At 58.2% G+C, this 22,754-nt stretch overlaps 1 protein-coding gene across 3 annotated transcripts; it reads left to right on the top strand.

Annotated features, from left to right (window-relative positions):
- The first annotated feature begins 107 nt into the window (after window positions 1-107).
- MTSS2 (MTSS I-BAR domain containing 2) lies at window positions 108-22,732 on the top strand. 3 transcript variants are annotated; one of them, XM_033434664.2, is made up of 14 exons: window positions 108-1,709; window positions 6,582-6,643; window positions 6,732-6,805; window positions 7,658-7,742; window positions 7,827-7,918; window positions 8,004-8,078; window positions 9,395-9,552; window positions 9,763-9,870; window positions 10,809-10,906; window positions 12,523-12,649; window positions 18,428-18,502; window positions 18,803-18,979; window positions 19,164-19,329; window positions 19,413-22,732. In XM_033434664.2, the coding sequence occupies exons 1-14, from the start codon at window positions 1,641-1,643 to the stop codon at window positions 20,195-20,197; spliced, it is 2,151 nt and encodes a 716-aa protein (XP_033290555.1). In that variant the 5' UTR covers window positions 108-1,640; the 3' UTR covers window positions 20,198-22,732. The 3 variants fall into 3 exon arrangements, with proteins under 3 accessions (XP_033290555.1, XP_033290553.1, XP_033290556.1); XM_033434662.2 differs by having other exon boundaries at window positions 12,427-12,649; XM_033434665.2 differs by lacking the exons at window positions 108-1,709; window positions 6,582-6,643; window positions 6,732-6,805; window positions 7,658-7,742; window positions 7,827-7,918 and adding an exon at window positions 8,505-8,644 and having other exon boundaries at window positions 8,027-8,078; window positions 12,427-12,649.
- Window positions 22,733-22,754: the final 22 nt, after the last annotated feature.

Below are 22,754 nucleotides of genomic sequence, written 5' to 3'. Positions count from 1 at the left end.
CCTGGTGCTGCAGTTGCCCCAGGACCTTGCTGCCTGTCCTAGAGATTTGTTCTCATGGTGGTCCCAGGAGTGCTGGCTCTGCCAGGAGAGGCTGGTCGCTCTCTGCACACTCACCTGACTGGGGTGTGGGCCTTGGGCCCAGCCCTTACCTCTATAGAACCAGCCCCTTCTTCCTGGAGAGCACAAAGCACTGGCCTGGCCCCCTGAACCCTGCCTTCTCAGGCACCTAATCTGACTTTTCCATCCTGACAACCCCCCGCCCGGGGGGCATGGGACATGTCCCCATTAGACAGATGAACTGAGCCTCAGGAGTTTCTGAATGAAGGGGCACACTGCAGAACGTTCCAGGTCACTGGGGATGGAGGGGAAGGCCCAGACCAGTGCAGGGAGTTGGGCGGGGCAGGGGGTGGGCTTCCCACATCCCCACCCCTTGATTTGGCTAAATGAGCCTTAGCTCACCAAACCTATAAGCCAGAGTCCACCTGACCCCAGGCTTTGGGAAGCCTCAGATTGGCCTATGATCTCCCAAGTGGCTCTTGTGGGCCCCTGGAATAGAAGAGAAGGATCTTGTGCGGACTTTTCCTCAGAGCCCCAGCATAGGGCCGGGAGGGTGGGTTTCCCTGCCTGGAGTCTCCAGAACAGGATGACAGACTGAACTCACCATGGCCAACGTACACACACATGCATCCTCATACGTGGGTACCCTGGCGTCAGAAACGGGACAGTGGCCCACCTCTGTTCTGCTGGTCCCACATGGCCCCAACCGGAGGAAAGAGGTTGCTTGAGGACCAGTACACCGCCACCCCCAAAGGCCCGGCCTGGGGCACCCCATGCAGGTGGCATCAGCACTGGCACTGCTTGGAAAAGGAGCCACAGAACTTCTGGAGGAGGGTCCAAACACTTCTGTGCCGGGGATAAAACGTTCCAAGGCGGGTGGCCTCCAGGGCACCGTGCGCCCCTGCTGAGGGTGGTGTAGCTGTCCCACGGGATGCGCCCCGAGGACCCCAGCCTGCCCCCCCTCTTCTTAAAGCGCGGGAACACCCACCCCCCGACACACACACACGCACCCCGACATACACACACACACACACCGGCCAGAGACCAAAGGCTGGAGGGGGTGGTGGTGTTGGGCACCTTCCCGGAGCGGGCACCCAACCACTGGTCCCACTCCCGCGGGCAAGCCGGGCAGCCCCGCCCCAGCGCCGCCCCCGAACCGCGGTGGCGCCTGCGCCTGCCGGGCCCTCTAGCCCGACCAGTTCGGCCGCGCCGGGGCTCGGATTTCAAAGCCCGGGCTCCATTCCTGGTGAATGGGCCGGAGCTCGCCCGGTCTTTCCCACAGACCCCTCCCGCCACGGCCCTGCCCCTCCCCACGGCCCTCCCTCCGCGCATCCACGTGACGTCCAAGCCTCGGCGGCTCGGATTACGGACGCCGCTTCAGTCCCCGCGCCGCCCGCCAGCCCCGCCGCGACATGGCCCGCGCCGCCCCGCGGCGGCCCGCGATCCCCGAGCGCGGCGCGGCCGGCCGCTGAGCGCAGCCCGGAGGCTGCAGGCCCGACCCGGCCTCGGAGCGAAAGCCGCCGCGGCCTGGGTCCCCTCGCCCAGCCTGCGCCCCGCCGCCGACGCTGCCGCCCGGCCCGAGCATGGAGACGGCGGAGAAGGAGTGCGGCGCCCTGGGAGGGCTCTTCCAGGCCATCGTCAACGACATGAAGGTAACGGGGCGCGGCGGGGCTGGCCGCCCTGCGGGCGCGCGGGTGCTTGTGCGGGTGCGTGCCCCCTCTGGGGACGCGTGGCGGCGGGCAGCCGTGCCCCGCTGTGTCCGTGCGCCGCCGTGTTTGTTTGTCTGAGCGCCTCTGGCCTGCGACTGCCGTGCGCCCGGGTCTCTGGGTGCCCGTCTTGGTGGGTGTGGGTGCTCGTGTGTCGGGGTGTCCGTGCGGTGCCCGGGGTCCAAGCCCCGGGTCGCCCGGGTCGCAGCGCCCCCTTGGGGACCAGACCCGAGCCTGCGCACACGCGGGCTCCCCGCGCCCCAGACCCCCAAACCATGAATGGGGTTTGGCTCCAGGAGCGACTCCACGGCCCTTTAACGGGCCCGGGGTCTCTCCGGCCTCCGCCCCCTACCACCACCGTCCCCCCCACTCCCCCGCCCACGACGGCCCGGGAGCCCAGACAATGCTGTCACCGCCAAAGCAGGGAAAAATAATAAAGCAGGGAACCGTTAACTCCTTCCCTGCCGGCCTCGGCCTCCGCACCCGCTGCCCGGGTCCCCAAAAACAAGATCCAGGACTCCAAGGTCTCCACGATGAGCGTTCCTGCATCCCAAGGCTTCTGTCCCCACCTTGGGAGGAGGAGGGAGAAGGTTGGGTTGATGGAGCAGCCCCAGGGAAGGGCTGTCAGCTCCAGCCCCTCCCCATGATTACCCAAGGTCAGGCTGCAGCGGGCCACCAATTCCTGGCCCACCGCTGGCTCACCAGGTGGGGAAACTGAGGCCTGGCTCAAGGTCATTAAGGAGACTGCTGGACACTCCCTGACCTCACCTCTCACTGGTAGTCTAGGGAGTGAGGGGGATCCTCTCCCCCAAAGAGGCTAGGGTTTGGCAGGGCCGCCCCAGGCTGACTAGGCAGAGAGGAAGGGCAGCTCCGACGACAGGACGGGGACCAGGAAGCAGCGTTTCTACCCTTCCCCTCTGGGGCAGGCCTGTGGGGCAGGGGAAGAGCAGGGGAGAGAACTGGGACCTCGTCAGACCCCCACCCTCACAACCTGTCTCACACTCCCAAGTACACAACATAGAATCCTACTGTGACGTCGCAGGCCCCGGGAGAACACACCACAGTGCCCAAGCAGGCCCTTCGGGGGGCTCCCAGTGCTGCCAGGGGAACAGCCCCAGGGGCAGCTGCCAGATCCCTGCGTCCCCACCCCCACCCCCAAGAGAACTGGAGCCACCCTCACTAGGAACTACAGGGTTAGCAGCATGCATAGGTGCCACTCACTGCCCCCGTATAGGGTGCTCCCCTGAGAGCTCCATCCCCTGCAACTCCACTCCAAGCTGCTTCTGCCGGCCCCCAAAAGTCCTGGCCTCTCTCTGCCCTCAGCAGCCCCTCCTGCCCTGTGGACATCATAGCCCTGGCACCAGGTTTCCTTCCTGGGACCAAGCAGCCCAGACAACCCTCCCCCAACCATTCCCAGGGCTGGCAGAGGGGGGGACCTTCCCACACCCTCCTCCTTCTGGCATCCTCTCCACAAACACTGCAGAGAGCAGCAGCTTTTGCACAGAGCAGAGGGGCAGGACTGTCTCCCTCCCTCTCCAGGCAATTTGCAAGGCACTTGCAAATGAGATGAGATAGAAGGAAATGGGCCCAGATTGTAACAAGTGATTGAGGCAGGATTTTCTGACATGTGGAAGCAAACTGGGAGAGGTTTCACCTGCCGTGATGCCAAGTCCCGATATACCTACGACACATGCATGTGTTTGGGCCAGGGACAGAGCAGGGGACCAGGCCACCTGGAGGTCGATCATCTGGATTTGAGGGACAGCTTCTGGCTGTTTCCTTCTGTGGCCTGAGCCACAGAAGCAGCAGGGTTTCCGTAGAGGAACGTGGCCAGGTTGAGGAGACTGAGCTTACCTGTGAGGCCCCTCCACACAGGGCAAGCACGGCCACAGGCCCCACAACAGCACACCCCGGCCCTCCTGGAGGCCCAGACCCTGTCATGGGAGAGGCAGAGTAGGGGGAGGAGGACCTACACCTGGAGGCTGGGGGGCCTGGAGGAGGACAGTAGCTCAGGGAACGGGAGGGGGCCCTCGGGAGGGCCGGGATGTAGCTCAGGTGTAGACAGTAGCTCAGGGATCGGGAGGGAGCCTGCCTGCTGTGCCTCATTTAGCTCAGATGCCCATCGAATCCCAGAGAAGGGCAGGGAGGGACTTGCCCAAGATGACAGGGCTGGGTGTGGCACCCAGGGCTCTGCCTCAGCCCCAGGCCTCACCTTCAGCAGCACTGGCCCATCCAGAAAACAGGGTCATAATCTTTGCCTGCCCTCGAGAGTGGGGAGTGTCACCCGGACACATAGGCCCTGGCCAGGTGGGAGAGGCTCCTGGCAGAGAAGCAGGGGTCAAGTGTCTGCTCTGTCTGCCAGCATTAACCTAGCATTTACTGTGTGCCGGGCACTGTGCTAGTGCTTTCCATGCAGTCTCCATACTGACCTGCTTACATCGGTGCACTTCCCATCCTGACCTTACAGGTGAGCAGACAGGCTCAGAGAGGATGCCCTGGCCCAAGGCCACCCAGAAAGACCCCTCTCTGGGATTGCAGCCTGAGTCGCTCACCTGCACAGCCCAGGGCCCGGTCAGAGACAGTGTCCGGGGGCCAGGGGCCTGGGGCCCTGCAGCCTCCATATCGGTCTCATTCCATCCACTTGAGCACCTCTAGTGAGCATGTAACCTCTCCCCTCCAGAGCAGCCCACTGCTCTGGGGGCAGAGCTGGGCGTCTCTCCCATCCATGTAGTTCCTGCCCCCTACCCACCCTTGATGCCCAGATATTCGTCTCCGTGCATTCCAGAAGTGGTGGGGGGTGGATCCCTGATGTGTAGTGACCAGTCAGACAAGGGATCAGATCCTGACCCTGGCACTCGATGGCCTTGGGCAAGCCGGTTAATCTCTCTGAGCCTCAGTTTCCTCATCTGTAGAATGGGGGTGACAACAATATTCATTTCACAGGGTCATTGTAAGGATTCCATGCAATCACACAGTGCCTGGCCCACCGCACGCTCTTGATCAACAGTAGCAGTCCCTGTCACTAGTGATAACAACCCAGGGTCCTAGAACCTGACAGCCAGGGTGCGGCCCACGTGAGGGCACAGGTCCAGGTGAAGACTGAGGACACCCCTGGGGCCCTGGCTGCTTCGGCCCCTCAACCTCACCTCTGGGGTCCTCATGAGTTACTAGTGGGAGGTGGAGTCTCAGGTCCTTAGAGACCCAGGTGCTCCTGTCCATCTGCTGAGGAGGGACTGGGCCTGGCCTCCCCCATGCCCCATCCTGTCCCCTCTCCACTGGGAAAGCCAAGGCTGTGAGGGTCTGGGTTGGAGCCAGCCTGGCTGGGCAGAGGCGTCGGGGTGGGCCCCAGCCGGGAACTTTAATGGGGTAGGGACCTGTGTCTTCCCAGCTTCTCCCAGCCTGCTGCCCTCTGAGACTGCCCAGAGGCTGCTGGGGGTGGTTAGGTTTTCTGGGGGCCAGGACGGTGCCTCTGGACCCCTGTACCCACAGCATCATCCCTCCTCCCTGGAGGTCTTGGCAAGGCTTAGGGCTGAGGGTGTTGAGGTGAGGGAGGGCGCCAGGCCCTCAGGACTGTCAGGGGTGGCCTCCCGGGCTCCTTTACCCTGAGCCGTGCGGCACGGAGACAGCCCACGCACAGCCTCCCCCTTCCCGCTCCAGCCTGTGTGAACTTCTCAAATATTTGCTTTCCCTGGCCACTGGTTGGGCTGGGCTGGGAGGGGAGGGAGTTTCTGAGGCTCCCAGAAGCTGCCCTGTTCTCCCCACCCCTGCAGGCTGGCCCTGTCCCTGGGGTTCCAGCCTGGCAAAGCCTCCCTCTGAGGCCTTGGGGACTGGGGTCTCTGCCTTCCCCCTTTCCACCGGAAAAGCCCCAGCTCCCAGCGTCCCATCCCACATGGAAGGGAAGGTCAGCAGCACTTTGGGGCTAGGGGCTTAGCCGGCCTGAGGCTCCCCTTCAAGGATCAAGTCTTCCACAGGGCCATTGGGCCAGGACCCAAGAGCCATGCGAGGGCCCATTAGCCAGAAAAACCCCTTGATCTCACTGGACAACTTGATCACCAAGAGCCTGGCTTCCCTACTGGGAAACCCCCTCCCAACTCAGAACTTTGGGCCAGGCTGGGATAAAGGCCACACTGTGTCCCCAGGAGGGGAGGGGAGCCGGGGGTGGAGAAAGGTGGCTCTGTTGGCCGCACAAGGCCCCATTCAGCCTGGGGCCTGACTGTCCCAGGCAGGCTGGCCAGGCTCTGAAGCAGCCAGAGCCTCCCCGGGCCTGGGAGCCACCTCTGCTGGCCCGGGATGGATGGATGGCCGGGCTGGCAGTTCCTTCCAGGGCACAGGGTGGGGGCCCCAGAGGCCCCAGTTTAGACCTAGCATGCCTTGAGCCCTGGCACTGTGCCTCTGCCCCCATGCCATGTGGACCATCCTGGGCTGTGTCAGGGGAACATAGTGCCCCTCATGTGGCTCAGCCCAGATTCCCTGCCAGGCCCCTCCCATCCCCAAGGAGACAGGACCTGCCATTCACTGTTTCCATCTCCGTTGAGGATGTGGGCCACCATTGCAGACAGTGGGCCAGAGTTCCTGACTGTCAGGAAGGGAGGAATGGGCAAAGCTGCCTGTTCCCAGGGCCAGGCCTTCTTCATGCCCCAGGTCTCTGTCCTTGGTCGCCTTTCCCCCTAGAGAGCCCAGGAGCCTTCCTCTCCGCAGAGGCAGGGCTGCTGTCTTAGAAACTGCCCAGAGTCTGGACCCAGGCATGTGGGGAGCCCAGCCCAGGTAGAGCCCTGCAGTCCTCATGGAATCTCCCTTCCTCTCCCATCTCCTCTGCAGAGCTCCTACCCCATCTGGGAGGACTTCAACTCCAAGGCCACAAAGCTACATTCCCAGCTGAGGTGAGGCTGCTGAGGGTGCCCCAGCTGGGGAGGGAATGGGTAGAAAAGACACCTCACCCACAGACCATCCCGCTGTCCATCTCCCCAGGACCACTGTGCTGGCTGCTGTGGCCTTCCTGGATGCCTTCCAGAAAGTGGCTGACATGGCCACCAACACCCGAGGTAGGGAGGGGGCATGGCTGGAGGTTGGGGATGCCCCAGGTTGGGCTTGGAAGCTGGAAAGGCTGAGTGGAATATGAACTGGGAAGAGGACACCAGGCCCAGAGTTGGGACCTTGAGTTCTGCTCCCTAATGGAATGGGCTTTTTGTGGAGAGAGTGAGCCTCTCGTCATTAGAGGCATGCAAGCAGGAGTGGGCGAAAGATGACAGGATGTTACAAAGGGGGGTTCCCTTCTCGCTTCTGGGCGGCTGGTTTGACCCCTCAGCCACAGTTGTTCATGCTTCCCTATGGTGAGTTTGACTGTGGCTTCTTTTCCACCGCCTTCTGCCCTTCTGAGAGCACAGAGGGCAGGTGAACATTCCCTGTTGGCCTTGGCATCTCCTCTACATTCTGGTCCGAGGAGCAGGGACCTGGGTCCCCGGCTCCTTTGGGTGGTGAGAACCAAGGCAGTGGGCGCATGCTGGCACTCTCACACCTGCATCTGGGCACACCTGGAGGGGGTTCCTGGTAGGGCAGGAGGGGATTTTGGTTGGATCTTTGGATGTCTTTGATGCCAGCCTTTCCCAGCTGGTGTGAAGGGCAGCTCCTGGCCCGACCAGCAGAGCAGCCGCAGCTGCAGGAGGCTGGCATAGCCAGGATGGGCAGGACCTTGGTCCCGTACGGAGGAGGGCCTTGGTAAATACTGAGAAGAGATCAAGTCGCCTGCTGGGGCCGGCAGGATTGCGGAAAGCTGGGGGGCGGGGCGCGGGGTGCCGGCTCGGCCTTCGCGGGCCGGTGCGCCCCCTCGTGGCCTGAGGCCGGGACTGCAGAAGCCCCGGCGGGCCCGTTCACATGCTGCGCGCTTGCCTCGCCAGGGGCCACGCGGGATATCGGCTCGGCGCTCACGCGCATGTGCATGCGCCACCGCAGCATCGAGACCAAGCTGCGGCAGTTCACCAAGTGAGTGGGCGCTGCGGTCGGGGAGGGGGGCGTGTCACGGGGACACCTCCATGGTGGACCTGACCCTCTTGCCCCCGCCCACAGTGCGCTCCTGGAGAGCCTCATCAACCCACTGCAGGAGCGCATCGAGGACTGGAAGAAGTCGGCCAACCAGCTGGACAAGGACCACGCAAAAGGTGGGTCTGGGGCTCGGCCCGTGCTTCCCGCCCCCCACTGGGCAGAAACCGCCGTCACAGGGCTCCTTTCTCATCCCTTGCACAGAGTACAAACGAGCCAGGCATGAGATCAAGAAGAAATCTTCAGACACGCTGAAGCTGCAGAAGAAAGCACGCAAAGGTAGAGCCCAGAGCTGGCCCACAGAGGCACAGCCCCACGGGGCCCCGCTCTGTATCCCCCGCCGCCCTGTGGGGCACCCCAGGGCATCATCCTGGCCTGAGGGGTCCTATCCCACACACAGGACCCTCCAACCTGTGGGGTGGGGCAGAGGGAGCACCTTGCACCCCAGACCCAACCCAGGACCTCCCCTCCCAGGGAGGCAGCAGGAGGCCAACAGGCCCAGGCACCCCCAGACCCCACCCCCCCCACCCCCAGGAGTGGCTCTGTCCATCCGGCTGTCTTTCACACATTCTTTCTTTCTCTGTCTCTCCTCTCCTCTCCTCGTCCCAATCCTTCCTGTAGAGCTACTTGGTAAGTCAGATGTCCATCCCTCCAGCTGCTCCTCCCGTCCTTGTCGTCCTTGTCGCATTTGTCTGTCTCCCCCAGCTCAGGGCCAGTGGAAGGAGCCTCTCCAGGCCAAGGAAGAGCGAGGAAGGCGGTCGGTCCAGCGAGGGAGGGGCCTGGGGCACAGTCCCCTTGGGGCCCCTGGGGCCCCTGGCCAGGGATGAGTCCGGGGCCACTGCTGGGTCAGTCTGCCAGGCCAAGAGGGGTTGGACCGGGCAGGGTGGGGACACAGGCCCTGGCTGCCCCGCCCCCGCCAGGCCCTCCCAGAGTCCTTACCTCTTGCCTCCCCACTTCCTGTCTCACTGTCTCCTTTACATCATCTTCTCGCCTCTCCGTGTCTCTCTCGCCGCTTCTTGGTGTCGCTGTTGCTGTCCTTGTGCATCATTCCCTGAGCTGAGGGGGGACCCACACGGAGGCACCCCGTTCCCTGTCCCCTGGGCCCAGCCCCTAGCCCTCTTGGCCCCTACACCCCCTCGTGGCCTGGCCTACAGCTGCGCCCCCCACGCTCTACTTCGTCCTGCTTCCCTTCCTCCTCCCTGTGCCCTGGGATGTGAGGGGCCACCATCCCGTGGGCAGTGAGGGTATCCTGGGGGGTGGAAGTTTCAGCTCTTGTGGAGGCTGCCACTGGGCTCTCCTGAGCACAGCTGCACCAAGGGCGGCCCTGGGGCTGCCCAGGGCTCTGCTCACCCCAGGACTTGGGTGGCTTCACAGCTTTGGTATCTTTCCTGTGTGCTTTGTTTATCTGTCCTCTCTGTCTGCTCTGGGGACCAGCCCTTCCACAAGCCCCAGCGTCCCGACTGCCCTCCCCAGTCCCCTGGTCCCCATGGCAGTGCCCAGCCCCACGACCAGGGACACCACCACGGGGTCTGAGCTGTGGATGCAGTGGGCCGGGCCGGCATCCCCAGCGTGGCCTCTCCTCCCAACCCCTCCAGGGAAAGGAGACCTGCAGCCCCAGCTGGACAGTGCCCTGCAGGACGTGAACGACATGTACCTGCTGCTGGAGGAGACGGAGAAGCAGGCGGTGCGCCGGGCCCTGATTGAGGAGCGTGGCCGCTTCTGCACCTTTATCACCTTCCTGCAGCCTGTGGTGGTGGGTTCCTCGGGAGCAGAGAGGCGTTCTGAGCGTCTCCACCATTGGGCTAGTTGAGGGGTTCCCAAGAACCATGATTTGGGAGCCTCCATCAGCCCAAGCAGCGTTGGTTGGTGGGAAGGGGTGAGGGAGGGGAGACCCAGTGTGGCCTGGCCCTCCAGGGTGCATGGGCAGGGGCGGGGCCGAGAGGCTGACTCACTGCTCCATCAGAACGGCGAGCTGACCATGCTGGGAGAGATCACCCACCTGCAGGGCATCATCGATGACCTGGTGGTGCTGACCGCGGAGCCACACAAGCTGCCCCCCGCCAGCGAGCAGGTGCGGCCAGCCCTGGGGACAGGACAGGGGAGGGGATGGCTTGCCCTTGGTTGGGGATGATAGAGGAGAAAAGGGGACAGCATTTGGAGGAGGCAGCTGGACAGAGGGCCACCTGTGGGGATCTAGGAGCATCTGCCCAGGTGAGGGGTGGTGTGCCCAGGACCCAATGGGGGCCTTATTATCGAGAGCAGACGGGTGGAAGTCCCAGACCCTCAGGATCCCCCTGAGAAAGCAAGGCCTGATGATGCCTACCTGCCATCCACACCCAGACCCGTCAGCTCCCCTGGACCCAGACGCTCCTGCCCCCATGTGCCGCCCTGCCCACTTCACCTCACCACCATGCTCCCATTGCACTAGGGTCAGCCCTACCTGACAGCGCCGTGGCGTTGCTCTCGCTAGGCGCCTACTGTGTGCCCAGCCCACACAGAGCACTTCCCATGGGTCACCTCATTCATTCACCCCAGTGGCCCTCTAAAATAGGAATGATTGGCTGCATTTCACAGGAGAAACCCAGGAGAGACCCAGGAACTTGCCCGAGAGCAGAGCAGAGCCAGGATTTGAACCCCGTGGTGTCCTTCATGGTCACTCTGGCCTGGCTCCTCTGCCAGCGACAGTGAGTCCTCAGGATCACCAGGTTCTCCCACGTCCTGGCCTGCGTGGCTTCCCTGAGAAGCAGAGGGGGCAGAATCTCCCCAGGCATCCCCCCCAGCCCTCTGGCAGCCCTGCTTCCTGCCCCTGAGTGAGGAGCTTGTGTTAGGAAAAGGCTGGGAGGCAGGGGGCTTCACACTCCCAGGGATCTCCTTTGGGGCCCGGTTCTCAATTGGGAAGACAGCAGGGGGCCTCTGGCCCTACTAGCCCTCGGAGGGGAGGCCCAGGAAAAGGATGAGGCTCTCTGCAGGGCAGGGCTGCTTCCAGTGACCCCATTCATGTCCATCCAGGTAATCAAAGACTTGAAGGGCTCAGACTACAGCTGGTCCTACCAGACCCCACCCTCATCGCCCAGCAGCTCCAGCTCCCGGAAGTCCAGTATGTGCAGGTCAGTGGGGGGCTGAAGTGGGGTGCAGGGAGGGGCAGGGGTACTGCAGCAAGGAATCAGGAAGGTCCCACCAAAACTGCATCAAGAATAGCTTCAGGGCCCCAGAATTCACACAACTCCTACGTCACCAAGGAATCTGCAAGCATAGGGGAAACTTCTCTCGTTGCAAGACGGCTGCTAGTGCAGGCGTGTGTTGGGGGCAGGCAGAGGGGCAGCAGCTTCATTTATGGAGCAATAAGTATGCACCAGGTGCCGTGCTAAATGCTTTATGCATTTTCTTCATTGAATCCTAACACCACCGTATCAGGTATGGTGTTGTCTCCATTTCACAGAAGGGAAAGCTGAGGTACAGAATCCCAGCATTTAACCACTGGACTCTGCCAGGCTCAACACAGTGCTGGGGCAATAGTAAGAATCTAAGATGGGGAGGGCTGTGGAGGCATTGGGGAACATGCGCTGAGGCTACAGGCTTATTACCTTATGGACACTGCAGCCTGGCTGGTTCCTGAGAGCTGGTGCCTGGGCAGCTGCCACAGGCCCGAACCTCAGCCTAAGCTGGGCCCCGAGGTCTTGCAGAGCCAGGGAGAGGCCAAAGGTCTTGCTCGGTCACCGGTCAGGCTCAGGCGCAGGAGCACTTCCTGGGTGGGATTGGGAGAGCTATTTAAGATTCAAGGCTCCTCGGCGGGAGGGCAGTGAGCATAGTGCGAGTTCCTGGCGGGGAGACCCCTCTGTGCCAGGCACCCTTTCCCCAGATCCACCTTGGCTGGGCAACCGGGGCATGGGCGGTAAGGCAGGCACAGCAGTCAGCGGCTCCTGCAGGGAGAGGAGGGTCCACGTCAACTGGCGGCTCTTCAGCCCCCCGGGTGGGTGACTGGCACAGGAGGGGAGAATTGATAGCAGGGGACACCCATGACCAAGGGTGGAGGCTGGGGACCTTCCTGGTCATGCTCAGGAGGAAGGCGACCTTCATTGCCAGGAACGTTGCCCAGGGATGAAATGGTTGCATAGAGGATATGAACTACAGAGGGCTGGACACCCTTCAGGGGGCGGAAAGGATGAGGGCAATGGTGAGTCCAAGCCCCACACAGACCGTCACCATGCAGTAGACGTTCAATTAGGATTTGATAGCAAATATCAGACTTTGAGAAGACAGTCATGATCAGACTTATGTCTGGCTGTAGCCTAACTGGGAAACTCTTTGATGCTGGGTGACCCCGTTTCTTCCTTGTTAACCTAAGGTCTCCTGTTCTTGATGGCAGAGCAGGAGGTAGCACTGGGGTGCTCCGGGGGCAGGCGCTGGGCCAGCTCTTCAGTGTGGTCCCCTGCCCAGGCCCCACCCTGTCCCACAGTCCTGGAACCCAGCTCCTCTGTGGCACTTTGGTCTCAGGACCTTGTAGTCTGACATTGTCTTTTCCTTCCTTTGCCCCTCACCTCTCTCCCCGACCCTCGTCTGTCACCCTTCCACACACACCCCTGTGTCTCCCTGTCTGGCTGCTGTGCACCCCCCTTCACTTCCCCAGCGCCCCCAGCAGCAGTAGCAGTGCCAAGGGTGGCGGAGCCCCGTGGCCTGGGGGTGCCCAAACATACTCACCTGGTTCCACCTGTCGCTACCGCAGCCTGGCACAGCCGGCCACCGCCAGCGCCCGCCTCTCCAGTGTCTCCTCCCACGACTCTGGCTTCATCTCCCAGGATGCCACCTACTCCAAGCCCCCCTCGCCCATGCCTTCAGACGTCACCAGCCAGGTGAGGGGGCATCTGCTGAACCACCTGGGGTAGGGTGCAGTGGCCTCATGCCAGCCTCAGGCCATCCACGTTGGGGGCCACCTACAGCTGTTGAGACTAGCCCTGGAGGTCCCCAGGGCCACCACATTGAGGACCAACCTCAACTCACTGCCTCAAGGCTAAGGAAAGTTGGAAGGTCTTAGAGCAGCTTACCAGCTCTGGTGCCTTGTGACCGTCCCCCTGCATAGGCTGGCTGTGATGGAGTGGCTGGCCCTAGGAGGCACCCCCCCAGGAGCCCCAGGATCTGCAGACATCCTCCCCCTTCTCCACACTTTGGCCAGCTCATTCTGAACACAGAGACTGGCCCAAGAATCTCTTCAGATGCAGACTCAGATCCTGCAGCCTCAGTGAGATGGAAACAGAGGAACTACAGCAGAAGACAGAGGGAGGTCAGGCCACATGCCCAGGGTGCTGTCCTTCCCCATCATGGCGAGTGCCTCCATTTAAGCTCAGCATTCTCTCTTTTCCTGCCCTCTTGCCCAAGGATGTCCCCACTGCATTGCCAGTGTCCCCTCCTCTGCTGGCTCATCCCTGTCAGTACACAAACACATGCTCTAGTATCATCCATCTTAAAAGCCCTCCCTTCCTCCATGTTCTCCTCCAGCCACCTAGTCTCTCCTTCACAGCAAAACTTCTCAAAAGACCTGTCCACACTGACCACCTCTACCTCATTCCCCATTCACTCCTGTCTGCTTTACCTATCAGTAATTGAAAAGCTGGAATTGTTCATTTCTCCCATATAGTTCTATCGGTTTGCTTTATATATTTTGAGACTATTTTATTAGGTGCATACAACTTCAAAATGTTAACTCTTCTTAGTGAATTTAATCTCCTAACGTGATGTAGTTGATCTTCTGTTACTTTTATGTTTTCTAGCTTAAAGTCTGTTTTGATATTACTACAACTTCAGCTTTATTTTGCTCAATGTTTATGGTATCATTTTGTCTCTTAGCTTTTAAGCTCACTATGTCCTTATGTTTTAGATGAGTCTCTTATAAACAGCATATGCCTAGATTTTCTTTTCTTATCCAGTCTGACAATCTCTTAATTGACGTTTTTAGTCCATTCAAATTTATTATGATTACTGGCATATTTAGACTTCTTACTTTTTTCTTTCTATTCATTCTGCTTTTTCTGTGCTGCTTTTGTCTCTTCTCTTGCTTTTTGTTTTTTCCTTTCCCCATTATTTTCCTTCTACTGGATTTTAAGTTATACTTCTTATTTCATTTCTTTTACAGGTTACCTTGAAATTTTACCATGCATCCGTAGCAAAGTCACAGCCCCACCTCCTGAATAATTCAAGGACCTTAACGTATATTTTAACTTCAGTCACCCACTCCCTCCCCTTATAAGCTATATATATCTCCTTTTTAATCATCCCCATGATTGACATTTTTCTTCTTAATTTTATCATTATTTTATACATACAGTATCTGTATGTTTAGATTTACCCATATGTGTTTACACTTTTTTTGTTCATTTTTTCCTTGTATCCCATCTTCCTTCTAAGGTCACTTTCCTTCTTTCTGAAATAAAATATGTCCTTTAGAAGTTCTTTTAGAATGGGTCTGTAGTAGTAAACTCAGTTTTCGTTTATCTGTAAACATGCTTTATATTTTTCCTCTTTCTTGAAAGTTAGTTTTGCCAGGGATGCAATTCTGGGGTGACAGTTACTCCGTTTCCACATTTTGAAGACATATTCCCCGTGTTCTGGATTCTGTGGCTGGTTGTAACGTCCGCTGTCAGTCACTGTTGTGCCTTTGTGAATGATCTGACTTCTCTCTCTGGCCACTTTAGTTTTTCTACAATGTAGCTAATTGTGGATTTGTTTTTGTTTAACCTCACTTGGTATGTTTGTGTTTCTCTATCTCTGTATTCATGTTTTTCATTGTTCTAGGAATTTTCAACCATTATCTCTCTTTTTTTTCATATATATAAATTTACTTATTTTTTTTTTTGGCTGAGTTGGGTCTTTGTTGCTGCACGTGGGCTTTCTCTAGTTTCGGCGAGTGGGGGCTGCTCTTCATCGCGGTGCGCGGGCTTCTCATTGCGGTGACTTCTCTTGTTGCGGAGCACGGGCTCTAGACATGCAGGCCTCAGTAGTTGTGGCTTGCAGGCTCTAGAGCACAGGCTCAGTAGTTGTGGTACACGGGCTTAGTTGCTCCGCGGCATGTGGGATCTTCCTGGACCAGGGCTCGAACCCGTGTCCCCTGCATTGGCAGGCAGGTTCTTAACCACTGCACCACCAGGGAAGCCCGTCAACCATTATCTCTTTATTCTTACTTTCATTTGTGTGTTTCTTCACTGTCATATTTCCCATCTCTTTGTTTCTCTGGATAATTTCTTCAGGTCCATCTTCCAATGTACTTTTTCTCTATTTTATAGCTATTTAACTTATCCGTTAAGGGTTTGTTTTTTTTTAATTCTGAAATAATTTTAGCCTTGTAGAAAATCTGTAAAAAGAGTGCAAAGTTCCCACCCACCCTCCCCACAGTCTCCCCGGATGTTAACATCTCACGTAACTACCAAACAATTTTCAAAACCAGGAAATTAACACAGGCACAATACTGTTAACTAGTCAACAGACTCCTCACATTTTGCCAGCTTTCTCACTAACGTCCTTTTCCTGGTCCAGGAGTCCAGGATCCAACACAGGACCCTACCTTGCATTTTATTATTGTCTCTCTTTAGGCTTCTCCAGTCTATAATGGCTCCTCAGTCCCTCTTAAATGACTTTCGAATACTGGTTATGTATTTCGTAGAATATCCCTCATCTTGAGTGTCTCTGATGTCTTCCCATAATTAAATGGGCAGGAAGAGCACAGCAGTGGTTTACTGCTATTCCACCTCCTCACCAGACCTTGGTATCCTTTTCATTTGAGCCGTTCTGATAGGTGTTATATCATAGTGCCCTGTGTCTTTAATTTGTATTTCCCTGATGACTAATGAGGTTGAACACCTTTTCATACTTTTAAAGGCCATTTGGATATCCTCTTTTTGTGAAGGACCTGTTCAGATCTTTTGCTTATTTTTCTCTCCTAGGTTGTCTTTTTCTTGTTGATTTGTAGAACTTCTTGTATATTGTGGATACAAGTCTTTTCATCTGATAGTCTTCTCTGATTCTGTGGGTTGCTGTTTTACTCCCTTGATGGGGTCTTTTAATGACCTAAAGTTCTTAATTTTAATGTGTGTCCAATTTATCCTTTTTTTTTCAATTGTTATTGCTTTTTCTGTCCTGTTTGAGGTATTTTTGTGTACTCTAAGGTCACAAAGATGTTTTCCTCCAAAAAAAGCCTTTTTGTTTTACCTTTTCTTCATTTAGATCTGCAGCTCATCTGGAATTCTTTTTGTGTGTGTGTGTGTGTGTGTGTGTGTGTGTGTGTGGTGAGGTAGAGGTCTTTTTTTCCATATGAATATCTAATTGACAATTTTTTGAAAATACCATCTTTTCCTCCACTGCACTGTAGCGTGTTAACCTTTGTCATAAAACGGGTGTCTGTGAATGCATAGCTGTTTCTGGAGTTTGTATTCTATTCCACTGGTTGATTTGTCTGTTCTTGTACCAGTACCACACCATCTCAATTATTAATAGCGTTATAAAAAATCTTGATATCTGGTAATAAAAGTCCTCCAGCCTTGATATTCTTCAATATTACCTTGTCAGTTTTTGGCCCTTTGCATTTCCTTATAAATTTTAATATCAGCTTGTCAGTTTCCACTAAAAAAAACCAAAAAACCACCCCTGGGATTCTGACTGGGATTACATATGTCTCTCCATTTATGATGGCTTTACCTTCTCTCAATAATATTTTGCAGTTTTCATGTGAGGATCTTGCACATCTGCTGGATTTTTTGCCCTGGGTATTTGATGTTTATTGTTGCTATTTTAAATTATTTCGGCTTTTTTCAGAGTCTTTTACTTGTTTTTTAGCTGCTGATATTTAGCAATTTGATTTTTTTTCTATGTTGATCTTGTATCCAATAACCTCGCTAAAAACACATATTAGGTCTTTTGAATATTCTATAATACATACACAGTCATGTCTTTTACAAACAACCATTTTCTTCTTTGCCAATCCTTTTGCTTTTTACTTCTTTTTCATGCTTTATTGCACTGCTAGAACTTCCAGTGCTAAATAGAGAAGTGGTCATCCTTATCTTTTTCCAACCTCAGAAAGAAAAGTATTGATATTTTTGTAGATAACTCTTTATCAGATGAAGGAAGTTCCTTTCTATTGCTAGTCTAAGTGTTTTGTTTTCCGTGAATGGGTGTTGAATTTTTCTGCTGTTTTCCAAATACTTTTTTCCTTTTTTATTTTTGTCTTAACAATTATATTGGTAAAATTCTAAATGTGTTTATTATTTCCTCGGATTCCTTACCTATAGAGTTTAGCTCCTTTTATTTTAGTCATCTTGGCTCATCATAAACTATTAAAAAGATCTGGGAGTCTAAACCAGGATGATTTAGAGAACCTTACTTGGCTGGTACAGGATCTGGAGAGGTGCTACTGATTAGTTCCCTTCCAGGTTTAATTTGGGTCATCAACAGGGTGAGCTCTCCACCTTGCCACTTGCCCTGTCTCTCAACCACAGTGCTGAAGCCAGCCTCTGCCCTGGGGACCCTCATGGTCCTGTTTCTGCCCTTGCTTTTTTCTTCATTCTCTGTTGTTGTTGTTCTTTGTTATTTATGTATTTATTTATTTGGCTGTGCCGGGTCTTAGTTGTGGCATGCATGTGGGATCTAGTTCCCTGACCAGGGATCAAACCCAGGCCCCCTGCACTGGGAGTGCAGAGACTTAACCACTGGACCACCGGGGAAGTCCCTCTTTGTTGTTTTGAGTTGGGGGGCCTCCAGGGCACCTAGTTCCTGCCACTGTCCAGAGCAGGAGCCTCCTGGGCACCCTTGGTCCTGTCCTCAGTGGGCTTCTGCCCCATCATTCTGTGAAACAGTTCTGGAGGTCTGCACAGACACCCCTCCGCCTCATGTGCACGGACCCCCAGCAGCCGAGCACAACTGCCCCTCCCTCCTTTGCGTGTCAGGTTCTTCCCCTGATTCTGTGACATCACCTGCTCGTGGTCTTCCTCCACGCCACCAGCAGCTCCTGTCACTCCTGTTTGCTGGGCCATCCTCTTCTTCCAAAGCACTGAATGTCGGCCTGACGTCCTTGAACCTTTTCTCTAACCACCGTCATCCTGACTGCCTAGGTGACTTTATTCTGTCCGACGGCTGCTGGATTTGTGGTTCCAAACCTGACTTCTCCCTAAACTCCAGACTGGAAATACAATTGCCTGCATTGCATCTGGGCATAGATACCTAACAGGCAGCTCAGCTTAACATGTATAGGATGGAACTCTGGACTCCATTCCTCCCCCAGGCCTGCCCTTCTGAGAAAACAGTGGCACATCAACCCGGCAGTTCACGCCAGCACCCCGCTGCCCTCCTGAGTATCGCTCTTTCCCTGCCCACCACATCCAGGCCATCAGCAGCCAGCCTTCTTGTTAATCCTCAAAGTGTGTGGTTATCGGGCTGGGCTGGGGGGCAGGTCATTGCCCATGGCGTGTGCTCTGGGTGCTGCCTTCCACTGCACACGCTCGGCCGTGGCCGTGGCCCTGGAGGGCGTGGGGTGGGGATGCTGAGTCAGCGGGCCCTGCTGCATGCTAGCGCTGTGACCAGATCTGTTCCCTCCTCTCGTCCTGCCTCCCCGCCCATCCTCCTGCCTGCTCGCCTCTGCGTGGCAGAAGTCCTCCAGCTCAGCATCCTCCGAGGCCTCGGAAACCTGCCAGTCCGTCAGCGAGTGCAGCTCCCCTACCACGGTCAGTGCTTCCCACCCGCAGCGGGACACAGGGAGGGCCCAGGTTCAACCAGAGGGGCGTGCACGAAGCACTTGCTCCCCGCAAGACAGGCCACCTGGGCACCACCTGCAGCCACTCCCCACACGCTCACATCTTTCCCTCCCGGGGCTCCCCATCCTGCCCCTGGGCCCGGCAGGACTGGGGTGTCACAGCGCCCTCCGTGCTCTGTCCTTGGCCATGATTGTGAGCCTGAGGCCCCATGTGGGTCTGGAAACCCTGAACTTCAACAACAGTGAGGGCCCCCTTGGCCATGCCCTGCAGGACTGGGCCAAGGCCGGCCCCCACGAGCAGCCCTCAGGCAGCACCCTGCAGCGGAGGAAGGACCGAGTGGAGCTCCTCCGAGACACAGAGCCAGGCCCGGCTGTCGGGGGCACCCTGGGCCCCAGTGGAGAGGAGGCCCCGCGACCCCGCATGTCCCCTGCCACCATCGCAGCCAAGGTAAGCGGCAATTCCCTGGGCAGCCCAACCAGGGCCCCACCTTCACTCCTAGGTCACCTTCAGGAGGCCAGGCAAGTGGTCGCAGGGCCAGCTCAGACTGCTCAGCCTGTTGGGGGCTGCCTGCAGTCCGGGCTGAGGGGGAAGCGGGGAGCAAGGCTTCAGCCTGCAGTCTTACCACCCCCAGCACGGTGAGGAGGTGTCCCCCGCGGCCAGTGACCTGGCCATGGTGCTGACCCGCGGCCTGAGCCTGGAGCACCAGAAGAGCAGCCGGGACTCCCTGCAGTACTCGAGCGGCTACAGCACACAGACCACCACGCCCTCCTGCTCCGAGGACACCATCCCCTCCCAAGGTAGGCTGCGGGGGCCGGGGGCAGGCGGCTGGGCCTTCACAGGCCCCCAGGGCCCCAGGCCCACCGCATCCCGTGCCCCCCAGGCTCCGACTACGACTGCTACTCAGTGAACGGGGACGCAGACGGGGAGGGCCCACCCGAGTTCGACAAGTCATCCACCATCCCTCGCAACAGCAACATCGCCCAGAACTACCGCCGCCTGATCCAGACCAAGCGCCCGGCCTCCACTGCGGGGCTGCCCACTGCCGGGCTGCCCACCACCTCGGGCGCACCCCCTGGCGTGGCCACCATCCGCCGCACGCCCTCCACCAAGCCCGCCGTGCGCCGCACCCTCTCCAGCGCCGGCCCCATCCCCATCCGGCCGCCCATCGTCCCCGTGAAGACGCCCACAGTGCCCGACTCCCCCGGCTACGTGGGGCCCACGCGGGCGGGCAGCGAGGAGTGCGTCTTCTACACCGACGAGGCCGCCTCGCCCCTGGCCCCGGACCTGGCCAGGGCCTCCCCGAAGAGGCTCAGCCTGCCCAACACAGCCTGGGGCAGCCCGTCCCCCGAGGCCGCCAGCTACCCGGGGCCGGGGGCCGGGCTGGCGGCTGAGGGCGACGAGCAGCAGCAGCAGCAGCAGCTGGCTGCCAACCGGCACAGCCTGGTGGAGAAGCTCGGGGAGCTGGTGGCAGGTGCCCACGCCCTGGGCGAGGGCCAGTTCCCCTTCCCCACTGCCCTGTCGGCCACCCCTGTGGAGGAGACTCCCACCCCGCCCCCCGCTGCCACCAGCGACCCCCCGGCTGAAGACATGCTGGTGGCCATCCGGCGCGGGGTGCGGCTCCGCAGGACCGTCACCAACGACAGGTCGGCGCCCCGCATCTTGTGATCCCACCCTCTGGCCCGGGCGAGGCAGGTGGCCTAGTCGGTGGGCCGCGGCCACTTCAGAGCAAAGGCACAGTCAGGAGAGAGCAGAGCCAGGCAAGCTTTTTTGTTTTTTTTTTTGAAGTCATATGAGGCAAAGCTACTTTATTGGAAAGAGACACCCATCTTGGATTTCAAGGTTTAAACAGGAAATGACTTCTTTAACAAACCTCGCCAGGACGGAGCCTGCGGGCCTGGAACTTGGATTTGGAGCCTGTTTCAACCTTTGCTTGCCCACTCTGTCCCTCCTCTTCCTCCTTCCGGGCCCTGCCTTTTCCTGGTGTGGGTGAGCCCCAGAGCCACGCTCCCTGCCCACAGCAGCAGGGCCGGGCCAGCCTCTCCCGGTCCCACCAGCCTGGGTGGGCCCACAGTGCCACCACCGCTTAGCTAGCCTGGCCCGGCTTCTCGCCATCTCCCCAGGGACGGTGGCCTCGGGCTCTTCCGGAATGCTAGCCCACCCCGCCCTGACTGAGCCCCCTCCTCCTCCCTCCTCCATCGTCTCATCTCTCTGCCTCTCCAGGCTCCTCTCCGTCGGGGAGCAGGGCCGACGGGGAGCAGCTGTGCAGGGGCCAGGGGCCCAACCGGCTAAGGTATCTGGTTTGCTGAGAAAGCTCTATGGGATGGCTGGCTGTTGGGGGCACGGGGTGGGGGGGGGGTTGGGGAGGTTGCAGCTGGGAGCCCAGCTGCCGTCACCGCCGCCGTCGTCGTCGTTGTCGGGGAAGGGGGCCTGGGCCCAAGTCAAGCCTCTTGGGGAAGACATGCAGGGGACCTGCTTGGAGGAGGCTGGGGACCCTGAAGCAGCATCCCCTCCCCCCAGGGGTGGCTGGGGTTGGAGGCAGGGCGGGGCTGGGCAGCGGGGAAGGAGTCCAGAGGCTAGGGGTCACCTGGCCAGTCCCCCAGGAGCTGCTTTCGGATGCCGTGATGGTTTCAGCCACCCCTGGGGATGGGGGCTGGAGCTGGGGGTGGGGGGAGGGATGGGAGGGGGTTCTTTTATGAACACACAATAAAATGAGCTGACCGGACAAGGACTGCTTGTGGGGACAGGGTAGACGGTACAGGGTGTGTCCAAGAGTGCCTGAGGGACGGGGGCGGGGGGGGGCCCACACTGGGGTTGGGCCTGTGGCAGGAGGAGGGCCTAATGGCTCCGGAGGCCAGAGAGCAGCTCTTCTCTCCAGCGTCCGGAGCAAAGCCGCGGTGAGGTTGGAAAGGGCTGGGGGCTGGGCCTCCTGTCAGTCTGCTGCGGACCAAGGGGTGGGGGTGGGGGACAGTGGGGGGAGATTAGCTTTGACTCTGTTGTCAGAGGAGCCGCCCTCCCAGGATGGTCCGGGCGGCGGGGAGCGAGGTGGCAAGTGCCCCCGCGCCATGTTGCGCGCCAGCTCCAAGCAGGTAAAAGCACGTGTGCCAAGTGCGAGTGGAGGACTTCCTGCGGCCCCGCAAGGCAGCCCAGGGCGGCCAGGGCGGCAGGGTCACGGGGCAGGGGCCCCTCCCGGGGTCAGGAGAGCTGGCTTTTCCTGGTCTGGATGGAGCCCAGGCTCCTGGTAGTTCTTGTGCCGGAAACTGGGGTCCAGGCACGGCAGCCAGGCGGGTGTGGGGAACCAAGGATGCCCCTGAGTATATGGAGCCCCGCGGGGTCCCCGAAGGCGGGTGGAGAACGTACCTGTAAGTCGCTAGGTCGGAGAAAGGAGACTTGCTGAGCGCACCACACCTGGAGGAGGGCCGGGCGAGGAAGGGGCGGGAGAGCAGGTGGCCTGTATTTGAAGGCTTGGGGTGGGGCTTACACTGCCCCTCGCCACAGGGTTTGCCCAGGTGGGCTGATTTAAGATGCAGGTTATGTGATGTGAGCAGGGTAAGGGGTAGTGGGGCGGGGGGAGAGCTGAGTCCCCATGAGGAAGAGCTTGCCCCTGGGGAGGGGGGTGGCTTCGGAGACCCAGGGAGGGGGTGGGTGCGGCACAGCTGCCCCCCACCCACCCATACTCCAGTGGCGCCCTTCCCCTCCAAGCCCACCCCCCCCAGGGCTGTACATAACTCCTCCATCCCCTTGATCGCCTCGCGTCCATTTAGTGACCACCTTGCAGGCCCACCCCTTTGGGATCCGAGCCAGCCATTCCACATCACAAACTTTGGTTTGGGGGACTTCTTTACGTTTGTTTCATTTTTCTTTTTGTACAGAGAAATATTCTTTTCAAAAAGTGTCTTTTGACTGAAGTAACTTTTCTGGTGCTGTTAACTTGTTCCTTTTTTTAATTTATTTCCCCACCCCAGGCTCCCCCTCCTGGTTCCTACTCACTTTTTCTTCCCTCCACCACCCCCTCACCACCCCCATCCCATCTGAACCATTTTGTTTCTTTTCTTTCTGTCAGTTTTTGGATAAATGATCCTCTCCTCCCCCCCCCCCCACGCCCCTGCAACCCACCCTCTCCTTGATTTAAATAGTCACTGCTACAAGTAACAAATGCACTGTGAAGATTCCAGTATTAATAAAGTTGTACTGTAATTAACACCCCTGCCTCCACCTGGCTTTA

Source organism: Orcinus orca, chromosome 20, assembly GCF_937001465.1.
Source record: "Orcinus orca chromosome 20, mOrcOrc1.1, whole genome shotgun sequence".
NCBI classification, from domain to species: Eukaryota; Metazoa; Chordata; class Mammalia; order Artiodactyla; family Delphinidae; genus Orcinus; species Orcinus orca.
The sequence above is the reverse complement of the archived record's forward strand: the minus strand, read 5'-3'. Positions and strand labels throughout refer to the sequence as shown.